This window comes from Jaculus jaculus, chromosome 15 (genome assembly GCF_020740685.1).
Source record: "Jaculus jaculus isolate mJacJac1 chromosome 15, mJacJac1.mat.Y.cur, whole genome shotgun sequence".
Classification (NCBI taxonomy): domain Eukaryota; kingdom Metazoa; phylum Chordata; class Mammalia; order Rodentia; family Dipodidae; genus Jaculus; species Jaculus jaculus.
Window position 1 is genome coordinate 35,710,492 of NC_059116.1, and position 24,430 is coordinate 35,734,921.

At 54.2% G+C, this 24,430-nt stretch overlaps 2 protein-coding genes across 4 annotated transcripts in view; one reads left to right on the forward strand and one right to left on the reverse strand.

The window, feature by feature from the left end:
- Positions 1-6,345: 6,345 nt before the first annotated feature.
- On the forward strand, positions 6,346-9,115 carry Smim24 (small integral membrane protein 24). The gene is made up of 4 exons (XM_045135187.1): positions 6,346-6,497; positions 6,860-6,971; positions 7,218-7,280; positions 7,784-9,115. The coding sequence occupies exons 1-4, from the start codon at positions 6,431-6,433 to the stop codon at positions 7,908-7,910; spliced, it is 369 nt and encodes a 122-aa protein (XP_044991122.1). The 5' UTR covers positions 6,346-6,430; the 3' UTR covers positions 7,911-9,115.
- Positions 9,116-14,850: 5,735 nt separating this feature from the next.
- Positions 14,851-24,430, reverse strand: part of Nfic (nuclear factor I C) — a 59,533-nt gene continuing 49,953 nt past the window's right edge. For 2 of the 3 annotated variants that reach the window (XM_045134857.1, XM_045134856.1), the window contains exons 8-10: positions 22,170-22,354; positions 20,160-20,234; positions 14,851-17,309 (exon numbers count right to left, since the gene is read on the reverse strand). In XM_045134857.1, coding sequence (XP_044990792.1) covers positions 20,184-20,234; positions 22,170-22,354 — 236 coding nt within the window. In that variant the 3' untranslated portion in view covers positions 14,851-17,309; positions 20,160-20,183. The remainder of the gene's footprint in view (positions 17,310-20,159; positions 20,235-22,169; positions 22,355-24,430) is intronic. The other variant, XM_004654943.2, reaches the window with a different exon arrangement.

Below are 24,430 nucleotides of genomic sequence, written 5' to 3' on the forward strand. Positions count from 1 at the left end.
TCTTGTGTACTCCAGAGCCCAGGACAGCTGAGGCTTTCAGCGACGGTCAGCTGGGATTTGAACGGGGTCTCACTGTCTTGCCCCTCTCTGTTGCTCCCTGAACTGCTCCTGCCAGCATTCCATCCAAGATGCTTGAATAGGTTTACCATCCCCTTCCCCTAGAACTCACCACCCAGTCCTCTGCCCTCCAGCCGCAAGGGGGCGCCGTGAGCTCATATCCCACCCCCACCCCCCCTTTCTTCCGTGAAGCCCAAGTCCCGCTGCATCCCCTCCTTGCTGCTCCATCATCCAGGCTCCTCCTTCCCCTGGCTCTCTGCAGCAGCTGAGCCCTCTCCCTTCCTCCCCCTTCTCCACTGAGGTCTCTTAAATGTCACTCCCTCAGTGAGGTCTTGGATATAGAACTTGCTTCCCCACCCTGTCCGGTACTTACACATATTCTTCCCTTTTGTCCTGGCTATCTCCCTGCCCACCCCGCCAGTTCCAGGAGGCTGTTGTTATGGTTGGTCTTTAATCCCAGCAGTAGGGGGCAGAGGTAGGATCACTGTGAGTTCAAGACCAGCCTGGTTAGAGCGAGATTCTACCTTGAAAGACCAAAAGAAAAAAAAAAAAAAACTAATTGGAGGGGGAGCAAGCTGAAAAATGTAGGGGTGATACCTCTAGGAGAAGGCCCAGCCATTGCTAATGGTTCAGGATTTGGGGGGGGCTTTGGAGGTGTTCCCTAGACTTGTGATCCCCAATTTTGGGTCCTTATTTTCTTTTATTTTTTGTTCTTGTTTTTCAAGGTAGGGTTTCACTGTAGTTCAAGATGACCTGGAATTTACTATATCATCTCAGGGTGGCTTCGTACTCACAGTGATCCTCCTACCTCTGCCTCCCAAGTGCTAGGATTAAAGGTGTGGGCCACCACTCCTGGCGGGGTCCTTATTCTATTTTAACAAAGAATTGATGCCAGGCATGGCGCTCATGCCTTTAATCCCAGCACTTGGGAGGTAGAGGTAGGAGGATCACTGTGAGTTCAAGGCAACCTAAGATGACAACGTGAATTCCAGGTCAGCCTGGGCTAGAGTGAATTCCTACCTCGAAAAGAAAAAAAGAAGAAGATAAAAACAGACTAGAGAAAGGTACATTATGAGTAATTGAGTTTATTTAGGGAGAAATCAGAATTTGTAAAGTTTGTTTAGGGGAAATTGCCATCTAGGAAAAGGCTGGAACAGTTTCACACGTATGTGGAAGACAGGACCTAGGAGGCCATGATAAACTAAAGGGTGAGAGGAAACATCACACACTTGAGGGGAACGGAACAAAAAGTGTCAGCCATGGACCCCCATGGGGGAAAGTTAAGAAATTAAGTTGTGGGCTGGAGAGATGGCTTAGCGCTTAAGCGCTTGCCTGTGAAGCCTAAGGGCCCCGGTTCGAGGCTCGGTTCCCCAGGTCCCACGTTAGCCAGATGCACAAGGGGGCGCACGCGTCTGGAGTTCGTTTGCAGAGGCTGGAAACCCTGGCGTGCCCATTCTCTCTCTCCCTCTATCTGTCTTTCTCTCTGTGTCTGTCACTCTCAAATAAATAAATTTAAATAAATTTTTAAAAAATTTAAAAAAAAAGAAATTAAGTTGTGATGGACTCAGAGCTTAAGAAGGGATAATGGAGGGAAAGCACCCCAGGTGGGAGCAGAGACCCAGAAATTCAGATGCCAGAAACGTGAGCAGTAGAGAAAGTCGAGTTGCTACATGTAGAGCTCGAGTTTAGAGGAAAACAAAGAGAAACAGAATTCAAGTGTGGGCCAGACTGAAGAGTACCCAGACAGGTAACAGGGCCTCCTGGCAGGCAGGGAGAGGAGAGAGATCCGTACCCATGACTACGGGACAGAAGCAGGTCAAGAGGCCACCCAGGTGCAGGAGAGGAACGAGAGGTCCTACTCACCTAGTTCCTGCATGTGTGTCCCCCATAAACTCATGTGCTCTGAATGCAGGTCCCCAGCTGGTGGCAATTTGGGAATTGGAGCTTCCTGGAGGTGATACATTGTTGGGTAATGGCTCATGGGCATTATAGCCAGCATCCCCTTGCCAGTGTTTGGCACACTCTCCTGTTGCTGTTGCCCATCTGATGTTGGCCAGGAGGTGATGTCCACTTTCTGCTCATGCCATTGTTTTCCCCTCAAGTGTGTAAACCAACAAAGCCCTTTCCTTCCACAAGCTACTCTTGGTTGGGTGTTTTCTGTCAGCAAGGAGAACTACAACACCTTCAAATAAAAGACCAGAGAGGATTAAGAAATAAGGGGCTGGAGAGATGGCTTAGTGGTTAAGGTGCTTGCTTGCAAAGCCTAAGTGCCCAGGTTTGATTCCCCAGTACCCATATAAGCCTGATGCACAAGGTGGCACATGTGTCTGGAGTTTGTTTGCAGTGGCTTGAGTCCCTGGCATTCCCATTCTTTCTCCCTCTCAAATAAATAAATAAAATAGTGAGGGACTCAGGGATCAAAGAAAGATCATACACATAAAATGAGACATTATAGGGCTGGAGAGATGGGTCAGCTGTTAAGGCTTTTGCTTGCAAAGCCTGCCAGGCTGGGATTTGATTCCCTAGTTCTCACATAGGGCCAGATGCACGACATGGCACATCTGGAGTTCGTTTGCAGCGGCTGGAGGCCCTAGTGTGCCCCTCTGTCTCTCTCTCTTCCTGCTTGCAAATAAAAAAATAATTTTTGTTTTTTAAAGTGTTTTATTTGAGAGAGAGAGAGAGAAAGGGAGGGAGAGAAACAGACACAGCCAGGCATGGTGGTACATGCCTTTATTCCCAGCACTTGAGAGACAGAGGTAGGAGGATTGCTGTGAGTTCCAGTCCACCCTGAGAGTATATGGTGGTTTTATTCAGGTGTCCTCCATAAACTTAGGTATTCTGAATGCTAGGTTCCCAGCTGATAGAGATTTGGGAATTAATGCCTCCTGGAGGCAGTGTATTGTTGGGGGTGGGCTTATGGGTGTTATAGCCAGGGTTTGGCACACTCTCCTGTTGTTATTGTCCACCTTATGTTTACCAGGGGGTGATGTCCACCCTCTGCTCATGCCATCATTTCACCCTACCATCATGGAGCTTCCCCTTGAGTCTGTAAGTCAAAATAAACCCTTTTTTCCCCAAAAGTTTCTGTTGGTCAGGTGATTTCTGCCAGTCATGTGAACCTGACTGCAATAGAGTACATAGTGAATTCCAGGTCAGCCTGGGCTACAGTGAGACCCTACCTCAAAAAAACAAACAAAAAAACCCCAAAATCAACCCCCCCAATATATATATATATTAAGAGAGAGAGAGAGAATGGGCATGCCATATGCAACTCAGATGCATGTGCCACCTTGTGCATCTGCCTTTATGTGGGGATTAGGGAATCGAACCCCAATCCATAGCCTTTGCAGGCAAGCACCTTAATTGCTGAGCCATCTCTCCAGTCCTAAAAGTATTTTCAAGTGAGAAATTATTCCAGAGCATGACACAGAAGGCAAGTAGAAAGATGCCCAGGTGGGGAGAAGTGCTCTCCCCTGCTGGGCAGAGTTGAAAGACTCACATGTGTGCCAGGCCAGGTCACAGGGCAGAGAGGAAGAGGATAGCGCAGACAAACCGGTATAGTTGATCACCATTGAAGACGCAGGTATGCCGAGGAGAGACCTAGTTGTGGCGGTGGACTCGGGGCTAATCCAAAGGCTACACCACCTAGGTAGTGTGCTGTGCTGGGGGAGCAGCAGCCTGTGGAGAAGACTGGATCAGATCCACAATGCCAGCTCTGTCAAAGCCATGGGTGGCCATTCCCATTTTCTCTTTGGGCTCCTGCCCCTGACTAGCTGCCTAGGGGAAGCTAGCTATTTCCTGGCTCCTTCACTGAGGCCCTGGGGTCAGGGTGGACATACAGTCATGTCCGCTGTGGCAGAAGCCCAGTTTGGAAGGCCAGTGGGCGGAAGTGATTTGCAACAGGACTAATCCAGGCAGATGGTGGCCTGGGGATTGAGGGGGAGCTATCCTAATCCTCCCATCTCCAAGTCCTCTAAGACTTCCGCTGATGGGTCACCTCTGGGCCACTCCTGCTCCAAGTGGCCATCATGGCAGGCAACGGGGAGGCCGAGGACTGGAGCCCAACCCCGCCCATGTATGAGGAGTACCGGCCACCCCCTTTGGACGCCATCCGCCTGCCTCGGTATGCCCTGTACCTGCTGATGGCCACATTCCTCGTTGTGGCCGTGGCCTATGCCATTGTCGGGCATCTCATCAAAGACCTCACCCATGACCTGGCTGGTGAGTGGCACCTACTGCAAGTCTGGCCTGGGCTTGGGATCCTCTGAGGGGATCTGGCCAGAGGGATGAAGGGTGTATGGCCTGGGCACATCCCTCATGTTCCTTACCAGCCATCTCCTTGCAGACTGGGCCTTTGGCCCGAAGCCCGACCAGGAGGATGGTCCCCGGGAGCTGCGGGCCAGCCTAGCGGGCGATGACCTGGAGGAGTTGGATCTACAGCTTGCCCTTGCCTGGCGGGGTGACGAGGACACTGTTGGGGGTGGCGAAGGGGCTCCATCAGAAGTTCCCGTACGGGATCCCCGCCGCCCCTCCATTGCCTTCAAGGACCCACCAGTGCAGAGCACCTTTTGGAGGCTGAACTGAGGCTGGCAGAACCGGGGGTATACAGTAGGAGCTCCCCGTACCTGCCCTTCGGGGTGGAAAGTCACATCTTTACCTTTGCAGCTATTCCAGTCCCCTGAGCCTGTCCTCACTGAGAGTCAGGCAGGTTGCCAGCCATCCCTGAAGACAGGTTTTTAGACAAGGGCTTGCTCTGTAGCCCAGGCTGACCTGAACTTGCCATTCTCCTGTCTCAGCCTCTTGAGTGCTGGGATGACAGGCATGTGCCACTAAGCCTGGCTCCATTAATACTTAAAAAAAAAAAAAAAACAACTTTTTTTTTTGTTTGTTTTTTTGAGGTAGGGTCTCACTGTAGCCCAGGCTGACCTGGAATTCACTAGGTAGCCTCAGGATAGCCTTGAACTCATGGCCAGTCTCCTACCTCACCTTCTGAGTACTGGGATTAAAGGTGTGCCCCACCATGCCCGGCTTTAAAAAAAAAAAAAAATTAAAAGAGAAGGCCAAGGAGATGGCTCAGCGGAACTGAGTTCAATCCCAGCAACCACGAAGAAGCCAGCCGTGGCCATATACCCCAGTAACCCCAGCACTGAGGGAGGTGGAGACAGGAGGATTGCTCACTGATCTGCAGCGAGCTCCAGGGTCAGAGACTCTGCCTCAGGGACATAAGGTTATAGAGTGATAGAAGAGGCCACCCAATGTCCACCTCTGGCCTCTGCACAGGACAGGGCGCATAGACATGTGCATCTCTACACATGTGCACATGACAGACAATAAATAAGATTAACAAAGCAGTTGACTCTTTCCTTGTGCGGTACTGCCTGGCAATCTAAGCCCACCTTCATGAATTACCTTGTATGTAGAATCTCCTGGAGTCCTGCTGGGTACCTCAGGTGGGCCCCGTTGAACAGAGGGGCTGCTGAAGCCTGCCCTTGTAAAATGACCAGACAGTGACCTCAGTGCACAGGAGCTTGTTATGGAAAGGGCCCAGCGTGCTTGGGCATAGTGGCACACACCTGAGAGGCTCAGATGACAGGCCCTTGTCACCATGTCCTGCTTCTTTTCACGTGCCTGGGCCGTGGCTGTTCTGTGGCACCCCAGGGTGGTGTCCCTTTTTGCCCACACATGGCTTCACTATCTAATCTACACCAGACCCAAGGTTGAGGGCAGGAGATCCCACAGCATGAGTCATTTATGGCCACCAGATTTGAGAGTGGCCGGCAGGTAAGTAGCTCCTATGTAGCCCTGTGGGACCCCTGCCTGTTGGCCAAAGCCCCAGCTTCAGACCCTGGCTCTCAGCTGGGCACTGCCCTGGGTTCTGAAAAATACATGTGGAGTGTGCACATCTTTAATCCCAGCACTCGGGAGGCAGAGGTAGGAGGATTGCCATGACTTTGAGGCCACCCTGAGACTATATAGTGAGTAGCGGGTCAGCCTGGGCTAGAGCAAGGCCCTACCTTGAAAAACCAATAAATAAATAAATTAATTAATAATAACAACTAAAAAATACATAGGTGACATTTTTGTGGCTTGCCCTCTATGTGCATGCCATCAAGGTTGACTGTCACAGCAGGACGGAGCTTGAGGGGGTGCAGGATCTAAAGTCCTTGCACAGGGTGTGGGGGCCTGTGGTTGGCATGGTCCCCAGGGTGAAGTGCTGGGAAGGCAACTCTCTGGGTTAATGAATCACCAGGCACAGACTCTGCCCTCCACAGGGCTGGGCCACCCACTGCAGGTCCTCCCCGCCCCACATCTGTCCTCATCTTCTCCTAGCTGGGCTCGGGTGTAGACACCTGCTCCCTGGCCCTGCTGCACTATGGACACACTGGGGACACTGCTCTTGCTGGGGGCTCTGCTTCTGTCGCCCGCTGAGGCCCAGCAGGGTAAGACTAGGGGTCGTGGGACTAGGCAGAGACTCAGCATCTCCTCATTTCCCATGAAGGGAAACCGAGGCCCAGGAATAGGAGAGAGCGAGGGTACTGGAAGAAAAAGCCTGGAGGCCTCTTTGGGCAACTCGGTCCCTAGCACCTGCCGCCCCACCAGGCCTCCCACGGCTGGCCCCCACTTCCTGAGCTCTAGGCCTGCTCCCCCACCTCAACACCCTCGGCCACAGGCCCCTCCTCTGAGACCCTCCCCTCCCCAAGATCCCCACTTCCCCTTCCAAGGCCCCTTCTCCTTTACAAGTCTCCCCTTCCGAGCCCCTCCCAGGCCACCCACCCGCCTCCCTCCATGCCTTCCCCCACAGCCACCGAGCGTCGCCTGAAGCCCTGGCTAGTGGGCCTGGCCGCAGTGGTGGGGTTCCTGTTCATCGTGTTTGTCCTCATGCTGGCCAACCGTATATGGTGCTCCAAAGTCAGGTGGGGACCCCACAACCCCTCCTGCAGCTCCAGCCTCCCCCCAACCCCGTGCTACCCTGCAGCCTCCTCTCCCTTTGCTGGGTCCGCTGTGTGTCCACTCCCTCTCCCAGTCCTGCCCCCAACATGCCCCAGACCGGGGTCTTCCCCTGCCCCCAAAGCCAGCTGGCCCACCACTCCTGAGCCTGGTGGAGGGGAAACAGAGGCACAGGCTCACTTCTTGCCTTGTGCCCTTCTCTATCTCTGAAGAGCTGAGGATGAGGAGACCACCGTGAGAATGGACCCTAGCCCCTACCAGGATAGGGATGACAGGTACGTGCCGTGCACACGGGTGGGGTCAGGGGCTCTTCATGAACTGAGCCACCGCTGTCCTGGTATCCTTAACAGGCACTGCACCTACCAGTTGGGGACAGGAGGAGTGTGGGGCTGAGAGATGAACCAACCAGGAGGATGCTTAGCTGAGTGATCTGAAGGTGGCCATCTAAGGCTCTCACTTAACCCAGAAATGAGATTCCAGCTGGCAGGGACATAAACACCTGGCCTAGAGTTGGGCATGGCTTCCTCCAAGTCGTGCTTATGTCCTTTCATTCACCCACCATCCATATTCACTCATCTGCCACTTTTGTACCCATCCACCCATCCACCCACCCACCCATCCATCCATCCATCCATCCATCCATCCATCCATCCATCCATTTCTCCCTCAGTTCCCTCCATGGTGCCATGGGCCTGAGGATCTTCTGGTCGGGCAGGTCCATCCTCACAGCCCACCACGTGACTGTTCCTGAAAGTCTGTGGCCTTTGTACCCTTGCAGTCAAGAAGCCAAGACGGAAAAGAAGAAAAAGAACCAAAAGGCCAAGCAGGGAGAGAGCAACGAGGGCTTGGAGCTGGAGGAGAGGGAGCCCGACGAGGAGGAGAACATGAGGAAGACTCCCCTGTGAGGCCTCCCTGCCACCTCAGCACCCCCTCAGATACGTCCTTCCACGCACTCAACGGCGCCACAGCCAGAGCAGCCATGGCACCTGTGAGAGGTTCTGAATAGTGTCCCTGACTGAGGATGACCCTGCCTGCCATCCACTCACTGGCTCACTCACCCACCTATCCATCCACCCATCCACTCACCCATCCAACCCATCTACCCACCCACCCACCCACTCACCCACTCACCCATGCATCCATGTACCCATCCAACCCATCTACTCACCCACCCACTCACCTATCCATCCACCCACCACCCATCCACTCACCCGCCCATTCACCCACCACCCATCCGCTCACCCAGGCATCCATCCATCAGCCCACCCACCCACTCATCCGTCCACCCACTCACCCACCATCCTGCCATCCTCCCTCCTTTAAAATGGCTCTTTGGGGGGTCCTGGGTCTTTGGGCTCCTCTCTGACCTGAGTGCACCCACGTGCTGCTCTGACACCCCTCCTCAGCCCCTGCCACGTCCTGACTCCCAGTGTCTCCATGCACAGTCTCAGGTCTGTTGGACAGCCGGCCATCCACGGGGCCCTTGTCATCTTCCAGGGTGCTGTCTCCCCCTGGCGCTGGCTGTCCTGGCCCGCAGTGTGTCGTGTGCCCAGGGCTCACTGAAGGATTTGTCCGGGTTTCTTTCCGTGGCTCTGCACTTCGCACCCCCATTGCGGTCTCCTGGGAAATCCTTGCTCCCTCCCCACCGCCGCGCTTGTCGGTCGAAGGGGGTGTTTTGGGGATCCACTGCGGACCGTGAGTTGGTGCTGTCTGCGCGCACTGCCGTGACTGTCCACCAGGGGGCGGAAGAACTTAAAATAAGGAAGCTAATAAATGCCTCAGAGACGTCCCGGGAGCACTGCGCCTTGCACTGCACTCTTGCTGTCCCAGAGCACTTGCCTAGTCCCGTTTTGCAGGTTTAGACAAAGGCAAGATGCCAGAGCAGGTCTCTTTGGGCTATGGCACAGCTGGTACAGGAGCCCAGGCTGCCCCAGCGATGGGGGAGGGGAGTGGGGTGGCATTTGGAAGCTCTGACCAAGGTCATGCTTGGAGCTACATGTCCCAGGATGGGAACTGGGGACAGGCAATTACTTCTGCCTGGCGGTGGGTTGTGTCTGCTGGGAGACCAAGATCGTGTTCCTGTGGAATAAATGCTGTGCGGCCCTGGGAAGGTCTCTCTGAGCTTTGAGTTGGTCCACTAGGAACATGAAGGATGGCCATATTACTGAGCCTCTGCCCCGCAGGCACCCAGCATGGCATCCTACTTCCTCTGGTCTGGACAGAGACCAGATAGGTCCTCAAGGAACACAAGGTGCTGGGCCTCTAGAGCCCCTCCCTCAGGCCTGTGGGACCTTGAAGGTGGTCAGAGGGTTAGGTAGGGGGACATGGGGGCTCCCTAGAAAGGGGTGTAACATATTGAGGGTTGGAGGGGTCTGTCGAAGGGCCTCTTTTTCTGCAGGACTGGAGACTTTGGGAGTTTCTTACAAGGACATTTTGAGAAGTCACAAGCCTGTCCTCTTGTAGGGTGGGTAATTAGGGCCCAGCACTGCCTCCTCTAGGCAAAAATCACTTCTTCACCCTGGGACCAGTGACCAAGTAACATGGGTTTTACCTGGAGATGCAAGTGCAGGCTGAACCGCAGCCCTAGCCAAGTCCCACCCCAGCTGAGTCCTGACCCATCTGACCCCCACCCAGGGACACAGGGGAAGATAGGAGGGCAAAACTGCTCTGCCCTGGGGTCTGGTTCTGGGCCTGAGTCCCAAGCCCACCTAGATGCCAAAGTTAGTGACCCATCATGCTGGAGAGGATCATGGAGTGTGGGTGTACCCCAAAAATTCAGCAGAGGAGTGCACCAGGCAAAAGTCATAGCCCAGCCTGTGCAAAGGTCCTGGGGCAGGATGCGCCTGGGAGGAGCAGTGAGGAGACTACAGCAGAGGGAGCGAGGGGCAGGAGGGAGGCAGGTAGAGGACAGGGAAGGCCTGCTGGTTCTTTCTGTGGTGGTCATTGGACATCTGTGGCTCCATGCCTGACAGGTGGACACCATGTGCCTGTGGAGCCCTCTTGATGTGACTTGCCTCTTCCCTCTATACCTCAGTTTCTCCATTGTGGAGGGGAACAACTACTCCTGCCTGGGAGTACTGTGGTAGGGTGGAAGGTACTCTGGGAAGACAGATTGGGGGGTCTTTTAAACAATTTTTTGATTATTTTTATTTATTTATTTGAGAGCAACAGAGAGAGAAAGAGGTAGAGAGAGAGAGGAGAGTGGGCGCGCCAGGGTTTCTAGCCACTGCAAAGGAACTCCAGATGTGTGCGCCCCCTTGTGCATCTGGCTAACGTGGGTCCTGGGGAATTGAGCCTCGAACCGGGGTCCTTAGGCTTCATAGGCCAGCGCTTAACCGCTAAGCCATCTCTCCAGCCCTGGGGGTGATTTTAAGGGCCTGGGGTGGGGACTCAGAGTGGTAGACAGGAGGAAGGACCCATTTTCTCTTTCCAAGGAGATGTGGCTGCCCCACCCCCCATCCATGGTACTCTAGAAAGCTGTGTCCTTCCTCCCTGGCCCCAGAGTTGAGGAGCCCCCAGCTGGTGGAGACCTACATGGCCATCCTGAGTGGTCAGGGCTGGACTGGTTTTCTCAGAAGGCCAGGAGGGGCTGGGTCTGTGGGACAGGTGGGGGAGGATTCCTGATGGAGGTACTAGAGTAAGTGCCCTCACTCCTCTGCTCACAGCCCTCCAGGGCTCCCAGGTCCCTGGGGCCACCAGGCCCTGCCCCATCCTCCCTCCTCCTTCTGCTGGGGGACACCTGGACCTCCATCACCCAGACTTGTCCTGCCCAGGGACCTTCACAGCAGGAGCTGTGTGGACAGCTAACTTCTTTTCCGTCTCCACGTCCCCCAGGTCCTAGCCCAGGTGTGGTTCCTCAGAGCTGCCCCCAGTTCACATGACTTCCGTGGCCGCAGCTGTTTTCACTCCTCCCGTGTACTTGCTGATCCCACAGGAGCTTGGTTCTCCACACAGATCACTGTCCCTCTCTCCTTCCCTTTCTTTCTCTCTCTTTCTTTCTTTCCTTTTCAAGGTAGGGTCTCACTCTATCCCAGACTGACCTGGAATTCTCTATGTAGTCTCAGGGTGGCCTCAAACTCATGGCGATCCTCCTTCCTCTGCCTCCTGAATGCTGACATTAAAGGCGTGCACCACCATGCCTGGCCTCATCTGTTTCTTTTTCTTTCTTTTTTTTTTTTTTTTTGTTTTTCGAGGTAGGGTCTCACTCTGGTCCAGGCTGACCTGGAATTAACTCTGTACTCTCAGGGTGGCCTTGAACTCACGGCGATCCTCCTACCTCTGCCTCCCGTTCATCTGTTTCTTAATAGGGTTTCAAGTACCTGAGGGTGACCTTGAACTCCTGAGCCTCCTGTCTCCACACTGGTCATTGGTGCCAGTGTTGACCTGGTGTGCGGGCCAGGCACCAGTTCTCCCCACTGAGCGCAGCCTCACATTTTCAAGCAAACCCAGAACCATTCCTGGGCACACAAAAGAGGACCCAAGACAGCCAGGAAGAGTCAAAGCATAGCTTGTTTAATTTTGATACATTTTTTTTTTTTTTTGCTTTTTATTGAATCTTTTATGGAATCCCCCATTTCACTTTTTTTATTTTTATTTTTATTTTATTTTTTTGCATAGGGAAACAGACAGAACAGGCTCTTTCTGTCTCTTTCTGTCGATGGTACTCAGGTAGGCGCGTCCGCAAAAAAAAAAAAAAATGACTGTAATATACAAGGTTATTTATGATCAGAATATGTTGTGGGGAGCAGGCCACAGAGCAAGCTGGTCTGGCCACCAGATGTCCCTCGTGCCCCATGCTTGCTTGCTCGCTCGGGGAGGAGGTGAGGCAACAAGCCTCCAGCTCTCTGTGTCTGTGTGTGGCAAGCAGAAAGCAAGAAACAGAAGCTAACTTGGTAATATGAGTAAAATACAAAATGGAAACAAAACCAAAATCTCAAAAAAAAAAAAAACACAGAAAAACAATCTCGGAGGGAAAACAAAAGAGCCTCACCACCCCAAAATGAAGGAATAGGAAAAAAAAAAAAAAAGAAAGCATAAAATGTTTTGTTTTTCTCCCTCTTCCCTGCTTCTCCCCGCCTACGATGGCTCATGCTCCGTCCTGCCTCCCCTCACACCTGACGCCTGTCCCTCACTGACGTGGCAGGACACTTGGGCTGTGCTGAGATGAATCCTGGGCTCTGAGGGGCTTTGGCTTGTGTGTGTTGGGGGGGGGGGCGGTGGCTGCCTGGCTGGGATTTCCGATTGGAAGGTGGTGCATATGCGTTTAACAGCAAGCTTGGGAGGGGGTTTCCTTCCTGCAGAATTGTCTTCCAGTCTAGAGGTGGGGTGCAAGGCTGGGTACTGGGGAAGGTGGTGGCGGCGTGAGGTGCACGTTTCTCTCCTTCACCTAGTCCCTCCATCTGGTGGACATGCCTCCCCCTTCCCGTCCCTTTTGAGGGAGGTCTGGGGAACTGGGGGTGGGAGCGAGAGGTGACAAGGGGGAGGCAAGAGCCCCAAAACGACACCATCAGACGTGTGAGGCACTGACTGCTGAATGAGTGTTTTGGTATCACTGGCAACAAGGTCTGGCGGTGCTGCTCCGGGTCTGCCCCTCCTGCCTTGTCCTCCGTGGGACGACGCTGAACAGCTAAGGGCTGGCTGGCTGGCTGGAGGGAGGGAGGGAGGACCGGGGCATCAGGCCGGAGCTGAAACCTGACAATGGGCAAAGAGACAAAAAAGGGGACACAGGCAAGCCAGGTGTGGGGACACACACCTGTCATCCCAGCATTCTGGAAGTTGAGGCAGGAGGACTGCCACAAATGTGATGCTAGCCTGGGCTACACAGTGATACTGTGTCAAAAACTGAAAGAAAAAAAAAAAAATCACCAGGAGAATGGGAAAGTAAGGAGGGGACCTTGAACCCAACATGCTAAGGGAAAGTCAGGGACAATGACTGCAAAAATAAAAAGTAAATATCACCCATATTGTGAGAACAATTCCAAAATTAAGTGTTTCTATTTTATAGCCTGACCTGGGGAGACCCAAGTACCGTGGGGGAGGGGCTGAGCACTGCCTGGTCGTCCCCCCTGAGGCCCAGTGGTGGTCACTGGCTCCAGGACCTGGTCTTGCTATGAACAGTGTAGGGCAGGCACACATGTCCACAGGATGAGATGTCCTTGAACACACATAAGGGCCCGGAGTGGGAAGGGAGACACTGTATAGTCCCTGGCACCGTCTTTCTGGGGAGCTGTGAGGGTCTGGGGTGTCCATGGGCTGGACCCTAAGCATCAGGCTGTGGATTTTGCAAGGATGCAACAACAAAATGGGGGATGGGCGTGACAGTCACCTGAGGAAGGAACAGGACTAAAAACATGTCAGTTTCATATCTCTATAAAAGAAAAATAAAATCCCCAAATCCAACACCCCACCCAGCCCTGGGAGATGTCACCTGTCTGAGAACCCAGGCTGCAGGCCAGCATGGAGTTTGGAGGGTTTCTGAGAAACAGGGACCAAACAACCCCTCATAACTTGCTACCAGGTATACTTGCCCCCATAAAAGATCCAAGGACAGGAGGTGGGGTGGGGGAGCCAGTCCTCAAGGCATGATGTCATCCTCTCCTCCTGCCATGGCTCTCTACTTCCTGGGGGACACAGGCTTGCTGGGGACAGCCACAAGTTAGCCACACAGACCCTGGATGGCCCCTGCCTGGGATCTGTGGCCGGAGGGCAATGTGGTGGTCGGTTAGGTGGGCTTGAGTGTCCCTGTGTCCCCTGCAGTGTCTTCTTGGAGGATAACTTGGGGTAAGCCTGGGATGGCATCTCTTGAGACTATCCTACACCCAGAGGGAACAATATGGGGGTGATGAATGGAGACCCTCGCCAAGTGGCAGGGATGGCTTAGGACTGGGGACTCCAGGAATTGCCTGGCTATTGTCTGAGCTTTGCTGAAGTGAAAGGCAAAGGTTAGCACAAGAGAATGAAAGAGAAAACCACCCCCCACCAAAAAAAACAAAACACCCAGAAACATCCAACAGTAACAAAACAGCAAAAAGGGAAAGCAGAAAGGAACAGGAGTAGAAAGCAAAGGAAAAGAGAAAAGCCAAATCAAGGCTTGATCAACCTGGCCAGCCTGGGACAGAAGCCCTGGACTGTCCCTGGCTGTCCCTGTGCCCTGCTGTCCTCCTACCAGCTGGGCCTCAGATGGCGGAGTCCAACCCACAGGTACAGATGGACAGATATTGCATATATGGAGTTCTGTGGACTTTTTTTTTTTTTTTGACGCCAGACACCCTTCATATTATGGAAGACAGAGATGGTCTTGGGATGGGGGGACAGGCAAGTCCTTTGGTAAGAACAGTGTGGGATGTGAGGGGTGTCGCTGGTGGGGAGGGCCAGCAATTTGACCCTGACCCAGGAGGACACCAGCCTGCACAAGGGATGGGGAGGAAGGGCCACCTGAGGTCAAGTGCCCGCCATCTGGGGCTTGCCTCTGCCCAGCAGTGTGGGAAGTCCTGGGAGAGAGGACCAGAATGTGTCCATGAGCTCCATTCTCAGGACAGGGGACTCAGAAGTTCCCCTTTGGAGCCTGGGAGTAGGATGGGGTAGCAGAGGGTGAGCACCAGGGAGCACCCCGCCCCCCAATGTTGTCAGAGCCAAGGCATGGGGGCGGCAAACCATGGTATGATTTTGTGACTTGCTGAAGAGTGTTTTTTTGATTTTTTTTTGTTTGTTTTTTGGGTTTTGTGAGGCAGGGTCTCACTCTGTAGCCCAGGCTGCCCTTGAACTCATGGCAATCCTCCTGCCTCAGCCTCCCGGGTGCTGGGATGACAGGCGTGCGCCACCATGCCCGGCCTTTTTTTTTTTTTATTAAAAAAAAACTCTTTCTTCTTCCTCTTCTTCTTCTTCTTCTTTTTTTTTTTTTTTACAAATAGAAATACATCCCTTTTGTTTTTGTTACTCGCTTCACGTCACTGTCTGTCTTTGAACTACGCGTGCAGGACATGCGTGCATGTGCGCCGATATGCTGCCGGCGGTAATACTCGTCTGGGAAGGCAAGGCACCTGATGTGGTAGAAAGTCGTGCAAATCTGGAAACATGGACTTTTTTTTTTCTTTTTTTTTTGGTAAGGATTTTTTTTTTTTGTGTGTGTGTATCTTTTTTTTTCTTTTTTAATAGAGGTGGTGAGGGGGGGGGGACCTGGGTAGGGACATAGAGCTGGGGTGGTTTTGTCATGCACGCGTCAGCCCCCGAGCTGACGTGGGGACTGGGGTCGCGGGGCCTTAAGCACCATGCATTTAGGAGAGTCAATTCTCATTGAGCCCTGACCCCTGGGAACCCGGCTGGCTGGCAGCTGGGGTGGGGGGGGGTCAAGGGATCTGCTGGGTCCTCCAGGGTATGGCCTGACCCCATTCCTGCCTCCACCCTGGTGGTGCTGCTCCTGCCCCCCGTAGCTGGACAGCAGCCCACACCTTGGTCCCCAAGGGCCCCCACTCAGAGGACCCCTGAAGACGGTTAGAGGGACCGAGTGTTCAAGGCCTCAGGGGTGGGAAAAAGTTGCCAAGCCCCACCCTGGGGCCAGTTTACAAGAAAAATGGGGTGATGGGGAGGGAGGTGGCTGGGCTATGGGTGGACCTGGCTTGGCAGGCTCTGCATGGACAATGGCTTTGGCCTGGGTGGGCTGGGGATGTGGACGGGGTTATACCCGAGCAGCAGGTGCTACGGGGTCCTTCGGGATCTGGGAGGGTGTCCTTGTGCATGGGCTTGGTGGCCCTAAAACACTTTACACCCCTCCCAGCCCCCATGGGTATGGATGGGCTGGGGAGCCAGGGCCAGGCTGGCAACCCTGTGTCCCACCTTAGTGTTCTGTTTTTTGGAGAAGGTCAGAGGAGAATGCGTAGCAGATGGGAGACCCCCCCAGCCAGCTGCCCACCCAGTCTAGGGTCCAAGCACCCCTCTTCCACCGGCCTCGTCAATCCCTCTGGGGGGGCTGGGTGCCAACGCACCTGGCCCTTGTCCCTGGGCCCCGTGTCTTCGGGGGATAAAAGTGCAAACTGTGTCCCCCTACAGTGGGGGACACCAGGGTGGGTCTCCCAGGATGTAAGGCACTGGCAGAGGAGGTGTGGGGGGGGGGCGGCACACGAGGTCCCCAGCCCGAGCAGAGGGCCCTTGGGGTCTCATCTCTTCATCTTGGTGAGGACACAGCAATGAGGGGCCAAGGTGAGGCGGGAGGATGGGGGTGGGGCACCCCGGCCACTCTGTCCAGCTGGGCGATGGGGGCGGGAGGTGGTGGGGGTCAGGCACTTAGAATACTTGCTGTCACCTCCCACCTCCAGGGGCCATGACAGGGACATCCAACCCTCCCGGGCTCGATGGACAGACTACAGAGGAGAACCTCAGTGTGAGAGTCCCCGGCTCCCGGTCCCCATCCTCTCAAAGTGCATTTCTTCCAAGTGTGCAAGGAGGAGTAGAGGAGTCGCCCCCTGGGGTGCCATCCCCAGGTGCCGGGCCAGCAGGAAACGGGTGGCTGTACTGGCCTCCCGATGCCAATGCCGGGGGTGGGGCTGGGGACAAATTGCATAGAGACGGCTCCTCCCAAAGGGGCAGGCTGAGGCCCAAAGATAAAGTCCTCTGCCAGAAGAAGCAGGAGGGGCAAGGTTGGACGGGCATAGGACCCTCCCGGGAGTCCCAAAGTACCTGTGTCTCATGTCCTTCCCAGGTGACAGCCAACACTGGGGCGTCCCCACGGGCCCTTTTCTGCCCGTGCTGCTGGCTTGCCCGCCTTGTCCTCCACCAGGTCTCTGGTGCCCGAGGCTGGTCCATGCCCCACCAGCATCCACCTCTGTCTTTGGCATCCGTGGGGACGGCAGCTGAGGTCCCTGTGCTGGCATCAGTGGCAGCAGGGCCCCAGGGAGAGGTGGCCTGGCCGGGTGGCATGTCCCCGTCCATCTGTCCATCTGGTCGTGGGTGCCAGGGTGGGCTCACCTGGTCTGAGGGGGCAGCAGGGCCTAGTGGAGCAGGAGGGCTGTGGCCATTCATCCATCAGCCTGGGGTACCACGGAGTGGACAGGGCGGCTCCGCTGTGTCCTGGGCCGAGGTGTCCGAGCCCCTCCCTCTTCTTGGCTGGGTGGGATTTTTCTTTTGTCTCCTTCCCTCCTGTGTCCGTGTGTTTGTCTTTTCAGCCACACTGGGAGTCAGCGGGGGTTTTCTTGCTCGTTCTAATTTTCCACCGAAAATGTGGGCTGGGGGTCGGGTGCTGAGACCCCTGGGGACTTCTGGGACGATGGACAGGTGCCGGGCAAAGACCTCTGCTATCCCAGGTACCAGGACTAAATGGCCCATAGAGATGGACAGAAAGAAAAATGGGGTGTCAGGATGTGCTTCAGACCATGTCTCTCTTTAGCTGTCTCCCACCTGAGGCCTAAGTCCCCTTGTCCCAGACCATAAGAGCAGCCAGTGACCCCAGATGAGTGGGTGAGCTGCTGCCTCTGAACAAGGGGCTGGTTAGACACAGGATCCCTGGTGATATTATTCCAATTTTGAGCAGACAGTAAGAACTCAGGACTCGGTATAAGTATTTCTCATACAACTTTGGGGATTTAGTATATTTCCTGCAACACCAGGGACAGAATTATGCTAAAGCCATCTGTCTGTCTAAAATTCAAAGGGATCATTCTATATTCTCTCTCTCTCTCTTTTTTTTCAAGGTAGGGTCTCACTCTAGCCCACGCTGACCTGGAATTCACTATGGAGTCTCATAGTGGCCTCGAACTCACGGCAATCCTCCTACCTCTGCCTCCCGAGTGCTGGGATTAAAGGCGTGCGCCACCACACCCGACTTCATTCTACATTTTCAACTGCTTACTTGAGCCACCCAACCTCTGCAGCTTGTGGCTATGGCTAGGAAAGGCTCAGGTGGCAGATGTGGCTCAGGGTACAGTCCAGACAGGTCTCAACCTTGCTCAGCAGCCCAGGCTGGCCTGGGACTCGCAATCTTCCTGACTCTTGGGACTTGCCACTTTAACATCATCTTCCCATTTAATGACTCCAGAGCCTCCAGGCTGCAGGGAAGAGGCCTGCTTCTTGGTAGCGAAGGCAGAGGCTCAAAGAAGTCAAGGCACTTGCCCAAGATGCTCAGCATAGAAAGAGAAAGGCAGAAATTCCCATTTAGGCCCATGTGGGCCAAGAACTCTTATGCCTCCTTGGCAGGCCCACTCCCAAGTCTGTCTCCAGGCTGGCCTCCTGGGTACCAGCTGAACACTGATCTGGGAGTAAGGGGGCGCAGCCTGCCGCACAGAGCACAGTGGCTCTCTATCCACAGCATGACTCCCCGCCAGTTTCCAGTCAGGTATTTTCCCCTTGGCCTTCCATTTTCTAGCTGGAGACACTGAAGCCAGGGAGGTACAAGGGCATGGTGGGGACAGCTCGGGTATCTAGCCCATGTGGGGAGGGTCTCCTGACCCTGGAGAGACCCTCGCAGTTCCACGGTGGTGGCTGGGTTGTCCCCACTCTGCCCACTGTCAACGGCTTCCACCACCAGCCACAGCAGAGGCGCCTCGCTCCCAGCCCCCTGCCTCCAGCCAAGTTCAAGTTCATCTTGGCCATTACCTCATGTCTGGTTTCCGTTGGCAACCAGACAGGCTCTGGGTGTAACCCTCCCCTGGCAGTGGCCAGCCTCCTCGGCCTCCTGCCTCCCCTGAGGCCACGTCTGGTGTCCACTGGGCAGAGGGGGAGACTGAGACGGTGTGGGGTGGCTTGACCCTCTGACCCAGATTTACTCATCTGCTGATTAGGGGCCCGGGGGGCGCCAGGGAAGGTGGGCTAGTGACCAATGGATCGATGGAGGGGACGCCAGAGGAGGAGTGCAGCCTGGGGGTGGGGAGGAAGCCAGGAGGGAAGCCTAGCCAGGAATAATAATCATAGGCCAGGAAGTGCTGACGGGGCGGAACTAGCTGAGGCCCAGAGCTCTGAGGCCAGGGAGGGAGGGAGACGGAGGCCTACCCCTTCCTCCCAGCAGAGGCACACTGATTTGAACAAGGGGTGTCTCCAGACCTAACCAATCCACACTGCCTCTAAAATCAGTTGCCTCCCTTCCTTCCAGAAAGTTCTTTCCATCCATTCTTTTCCCTCACTCTAAAGCTTTCCATGCTGTCCTACTGGCCCAGGGTGAAAACCTGCATCTATCTCCCAGCCTTCCTTGGGGGCCTTGCAACCCAAGATGTTCTGTCCCCTTTGCCTAGGCTGTTCCCTTCTGCTGACCAGCCCGTCCCTTGGCTAGCATGTTCCTCCCTTGCTGGCCATGTTTCCCCTTCTCGCCGAGTCCCCCTAGGAAACCAGCTGTCCAAGAGGAGAAGGTGGTTGGTGCCACTGCTGCTGCCTGCCTCAGTTTCCCTGCTCTGGGAGTGGATCCTGGCCTGTGTGGGGGGTGCAGGGACAGCAAGAGGCTGATGATGGAGAGGAAGGGAGGTTAAGGCTGGGCCTCTTCCAGGCCCTTCTGTCTCCAGAGGGCTAGGACGGTCTTAGCCTTGTGGGACACTACTGGGCACAGACCTTGACAGGGTTACTATTCAGGGTACATGGGGAACCGCGGTCATCTGACTCCCTTCAAACACTGCCTGGGAGGTGTCCAAGGCTAGAGGAAAACGAGGGTCCCCGGCTATGAGGACATGGAATAGATGTGGATACTGTGTGGTCTTCCACTGCTGTGTGACCTCAGGTTACTCACTGGTCCCCTCTGGCACCCTAACTCTCATCCTCCTCCAGCCCTGTTGCTCTGCCCCCTGAATCCTCTGGGGCAGGAGGAGGGAACTGAGGCTGAGAGTGGATGGGGAGGACGGTTCTGGTCGTGCTGTGTGACCCTGGGCAAAATTCCCTCACCTCTCTGGGCCTCAGGTTTCCAGTCTGTACAAATGGCCTGGTGCTCTGCCGTGACTAGAAGAGTGGCAGGCAGGGTGGAGGACCACATCACACCATGGAGGTGGCAGGGAAGAGGCCAAGGTGGCATATGGAAAAGCCAGCGGTGGCGGGGCTCGAGGCCCTGGTGAGGAGTGCTAGCTTGATTTCCCAAGTCACCATCAAGGGTGCCAACTGGAGAGTGCCTGCAGTCCTGCTGACTCTGACCCCCCAGGCCGGCCCCTCTGCCCCACCCCCCGGCCCCCAGCCAGCCTCTCGGCCCCTACCTGTGCCCGCAGGATCCCTTGGTCTTAATCCCACAAAGGTACGGTTTGCAGGGGACGTGCCGGGCGGAGAGTAGGCTGCGGGGAGGAGAGAGACCGAGAGCCCGTTAGCACTGGCACGGGGAGTCTGGCCACCCTAGGCCTGGCCCAGAGAGGTTGTCTGATGCCCAGGGGGTCACACAGCCTTCCCTTTGCACCTGGCTCCCATTGCCTCAGGGCTGCCACTTTCTCTAGGGCTGACCAGGGCTTTCCAAGAAGCCCAGGGTCCTTGGGGATCCTGACTCAAGGGGCCCCTGGGTGCTGAGGTGGGTGGGGAGGTGCTGAGATAAAAGGTTCACCGTTCAAGCGCCGCCTGTGAGTGATTTCAGGAGCTCCGCGGGCAGCCCGGCAGCATTCCATGGAGCGGCGGGAATTAATAACCTTCCTCGTGGAGAGAGCACAGGCACACGCGGCCACCCCTTCTGTATTTGCTTATTTAGTGCTGTCTGAGACAGCATCTCACCTGTGGCCAACGCTGGCCTTGAACCTGCAGCAATCCTCCTGCCTCAGCTTCCTGGGTCATGGGTGGGATGACAGGTGTGCCCACCACTCCTGGCTTATCTATTTACTTTAATCTCATCCAGCAGATCTTGTCTGGGAGTGAATAGCTTGGTGCTTCCTAGACATACTGGGACCAACTGAAGGGAAGACAGGTGGCCACAAACAAGGTCCTTACATGGCATTAGCTGGGGTGACACAAGGGGGAGATGTTGAGGTGGAGGTGGAGACTTGACATTACACAGCCTTATGGAGGAAAGTGGATCCACATCTACTCCGCACCTATAAAGTGCCTGTTACATACCAGGCTGGTACTCTACTGCTGACCACTGGATTCTGGGCTGTCACTCTACCACTGACTACACCACGTCCCAGCCCTCACTGAGGGCTCTAGGCTGTCACTCTACCACTGATAATGCTCCCCCAGCCCTCACTGTGGGTTCTAGGCTGTCACTCTACCACTGACCACGCCCTCAGCCCTCACTGTGGGTTCTAGACTGTCACTCTACTGCTGACCACGCCCCCAGCCCTCACTGTGGATTCTAGCTGTCACTCTATCACTGACCATATCCATAGCCCTCACTGTGGGTTCTAGGCTGTCACCCTACCACTGGCCATGTCCCCATCCCTCACTGTGGGTTCTAGGCTGTCACTCTAGTGCTGACCACGCCCCCTGCCTGGGTCTAATCCCATGTCCTTCAGCAGGGACCTTCCTCAGGGAACACTGTCAGGCACCAGGTGCTGACATGAGGCAGCCAAGAGCGCTGGACACATAGATGCTTGCTCCGCCCCGGAGCTTCTCACTGGCACGAGCGGCACATTTGACATTTTAGTATGGTAACAACTGTGTCTTGGGGAGGGAGAAGTATTTGTTGAAGTCACACAAGGTATGCTCTGGGTAAGGAGGACCAGTTCTGGGTCTTGCCAAAGCTTTTAGGGTTTAGAGACAGATGATACCACAGTGAGGTGGGGAAGACACATTGGGATGGAGCTGGCTGTGGAGAACATGGCCCCATGGGCCCAGGAGAACTGCACCATAAGGGTGTCACACCCACAGCTCGTCACACACAGTTCTTGTTCTTCCCACGCCATGACCACATGCAACAGTACATGGACCCACATCCCCAGAGATCCACACCTGAAAAGTTGTTGAGACAAGTTCTCACTCTGTAGCCCAGACTGATCTCAAAGTCACCACAATCCTTCTGCCTCAGCCTGCCAAGTTCTGGGATAACAGGCACAGCCTACCCACTCCCCGCTCTGAACCCCACACACTTTGTGCGACTGTCTGCAGTCCCATGTGGACTGCACTGGGTTTCTCTACAGACCTCACAACCTTTGGGCAAGGTGGGGTCCACAGCCATTGCACAGAGAACCTCAAATGCTGTAAAGCTCTAGTGTTAGGAAAAGGCCAATTTTGCTGGCCCAGCCCTGTAGACTCTGAGTAGAGGCTGTGCCCCTGCGCCCCACACTCACCGGTCCAGGCTGCTGGCTGGCTGGGTCGCAGGCCAGTGAAACAAGGTCTTTGAGAGGGTCCTGAGGGTTGAGATGTGGCGGGTACCGAATGGCTGTGTGGGGGAAGTAGGTGGAGGCCGTCTGGGGCAGGATGGACGTTGTAGGGAAGTGCAGGGCTGAGGACGGGTGGGGACTCCGGGCGATCCCTGCGGAAATACAGTGAGACCGGTGGTCACAGTGGCTCAGGTGACCCCATGGATACCACACGGCACCATGAGTGATGGCGCAGCTCATGCTGGCACAATTTTTTGAGATGGGTTCACAGGTAACCCAGGCTGGGCTTGACCTCCCAGAAATCCTCCTGCCTCAGCTTCTCAAGTGTACAGGAGTGACAGGTGTGAACCAGTGCATTTGACCATATGTGCATGTTTTCTTTCCCAGAGGGAGGACATGGGGGATCTGTCCCCTGTCCAAGGCTACAAAGTGAGAAGCTGGCAGACCTCACAGTTCAGGTTTAGGCTGGCTTCACTGTCCATGCTGGTCCTGAGATGCATTCAGCAAGCCCTCTTTCTGCCAAGGGCCAGAGAGTAATTTTTTTTTTTTTTTTTTTTTTGAGGCAGAGTATCTCTCTCATCCAGGCTGACCTGGAATTCACTCTGTAGTCTCAGGGTGGCCTTGAACTCACAGTAATCCTCCCACCTCTGCCACCTGACTGCTGGGATTAAAGGTGCGTGCCTCCATGCCTGGCTTGCTTTTTGTTTTTCACTGGCTAATGGTGGTTTCTCTCTCTGCTTGGATTTATGAATGGGAGCTGATTTGTTAGCCATTGATGGAAGTTCCTCCTATATCTATAAGCATGAAATAAACCCACTCCTCTCATAAACTGTGTTTGGTTGGATGTTTGTCCCAGAAACCTGAAGCTGTCTACAATACCTAGCGTGCCTGAGGTCTGGGGTTCATCCCAGCACCATAGTGTGTAGAGCACATTCCTGTCACCCCACCACATGTGGGGTGGAAGCAGGAGGATTGATTAGAGTTCCAGGTTCTTCTATGCTGCAGAGTGAGGTGTTGTCTCAGTAAATAAATAAATGAATGGAGCCGGGTATGGTGGCACATGCCTTTAAACCCAGCACTTGAAGTCTGAGGCAAAAGGATCACCGTGAGTTTGAGACCAGCCTGGGCTACAGAGTGAGTTCCAGGTCAGCCTGGGCTAAAGCAGGACCCTGCTTCAAAAAAACCCAAAGATACAACGTGCTCCTCCAGACACAAAATGGCCTGAATATCCATGACCTCACAGTGCCTGACACTACCTACACAAGACCATCATAATAGGAGGAAAAGACGATGACATCAAAATAAAAGAGAGATTGATTGAGGGGGGAGGGGATGTGGTGGGGAATGGAGTTTCAAAGGGGAAAGTGGGGGGGGGAGGGCGTTACCATGGGATATTATTTGTAATCATGGAAGTTGTTAATAAAAAACAAATAATAATGATGATAATAATAATAATAATAAATAAAAACAAAGAGAGGCCAGGTGTGGTGGCACACGCTTTTAATCCCAACACTCGGGAGGCAGAGGTAGGAGGATTACTATGAGTTTGAGGTCACCCTAAGACTACATAGTATATTCCAGGTCAGCCTGGGCTAGAGTGAGACTACCTCAAAAAACCAAAAAAAAAAAAAAGAGGGCTGGTTAGATAGCTCAGTGGTTAAGGCACTTGCTTGTTAAGCCTAAGGACCCAGATTCAATTCCTTAGAACCAGGTAAGCCAGATGCACAAGGTGGCGCGTGCATATGGAGTTTTTGCAGTGCCTGGAGTTCTTGGTGTACCCATTCTATCTGCCTTTCTCTCTATCTGCCTTTCTCTCAGATAAATAAATTAAGGTAAGCTATTTTTTAAAAAAGGGGACAATTTGGTAATTTTTAGTATTTTCACAAAGCTCTCTATTTCTAATTCCAGAATGTCCCAGAACCCTCCCCCCACAAAAACTTTCCTATAAGTAGTCACTCCCATCTCTTCCCCTACTCTTGAACAAATAAATTTACTTCCTGTCTCTGGACTCCCTTGTTTGGACTCATCCTGTCTTAGAGTCTCACACTATGGCCCTTTGTGTCTGGTTCTCACTGATGTCCTCCAGGTCCCTCCTTGCTATGAAGTGTCACAGTCATCCCTGTTCCTGGCTAAGTAATACTCCAATGTTGGATCTGCACAATGGCTTTTGTAATGTTCTCTGTACAGCCCCAGCCCAGCTATGGAGTAGCCATCACATCTTTGTGGCT

Bases quoted from the DNA above. Each gene is read 5' to 3' on its own strand.
- Smim24 (XM_045135187.1), top strand. From the start codon at position 6,431: ATGGACACACTGGGGACACTGCTCTTGCTGGGGGCTCTGCTTCTGTCG. The intron at 6,498-6,859 runs GTAAGACTAGGG...CTTCCCCCACAG, and splicing joins GCCCGCTGAGGCCCAGCAGG to CCACCGAGCGTCGCCTGAAG. The intron at 7,281-7,783 runs GTACGTGCCGTG...GTACCCTTGCAG, and splicing joins TACCAGGATAGGGATGACAG to TCAAGAAGCCAAGACGGAAA.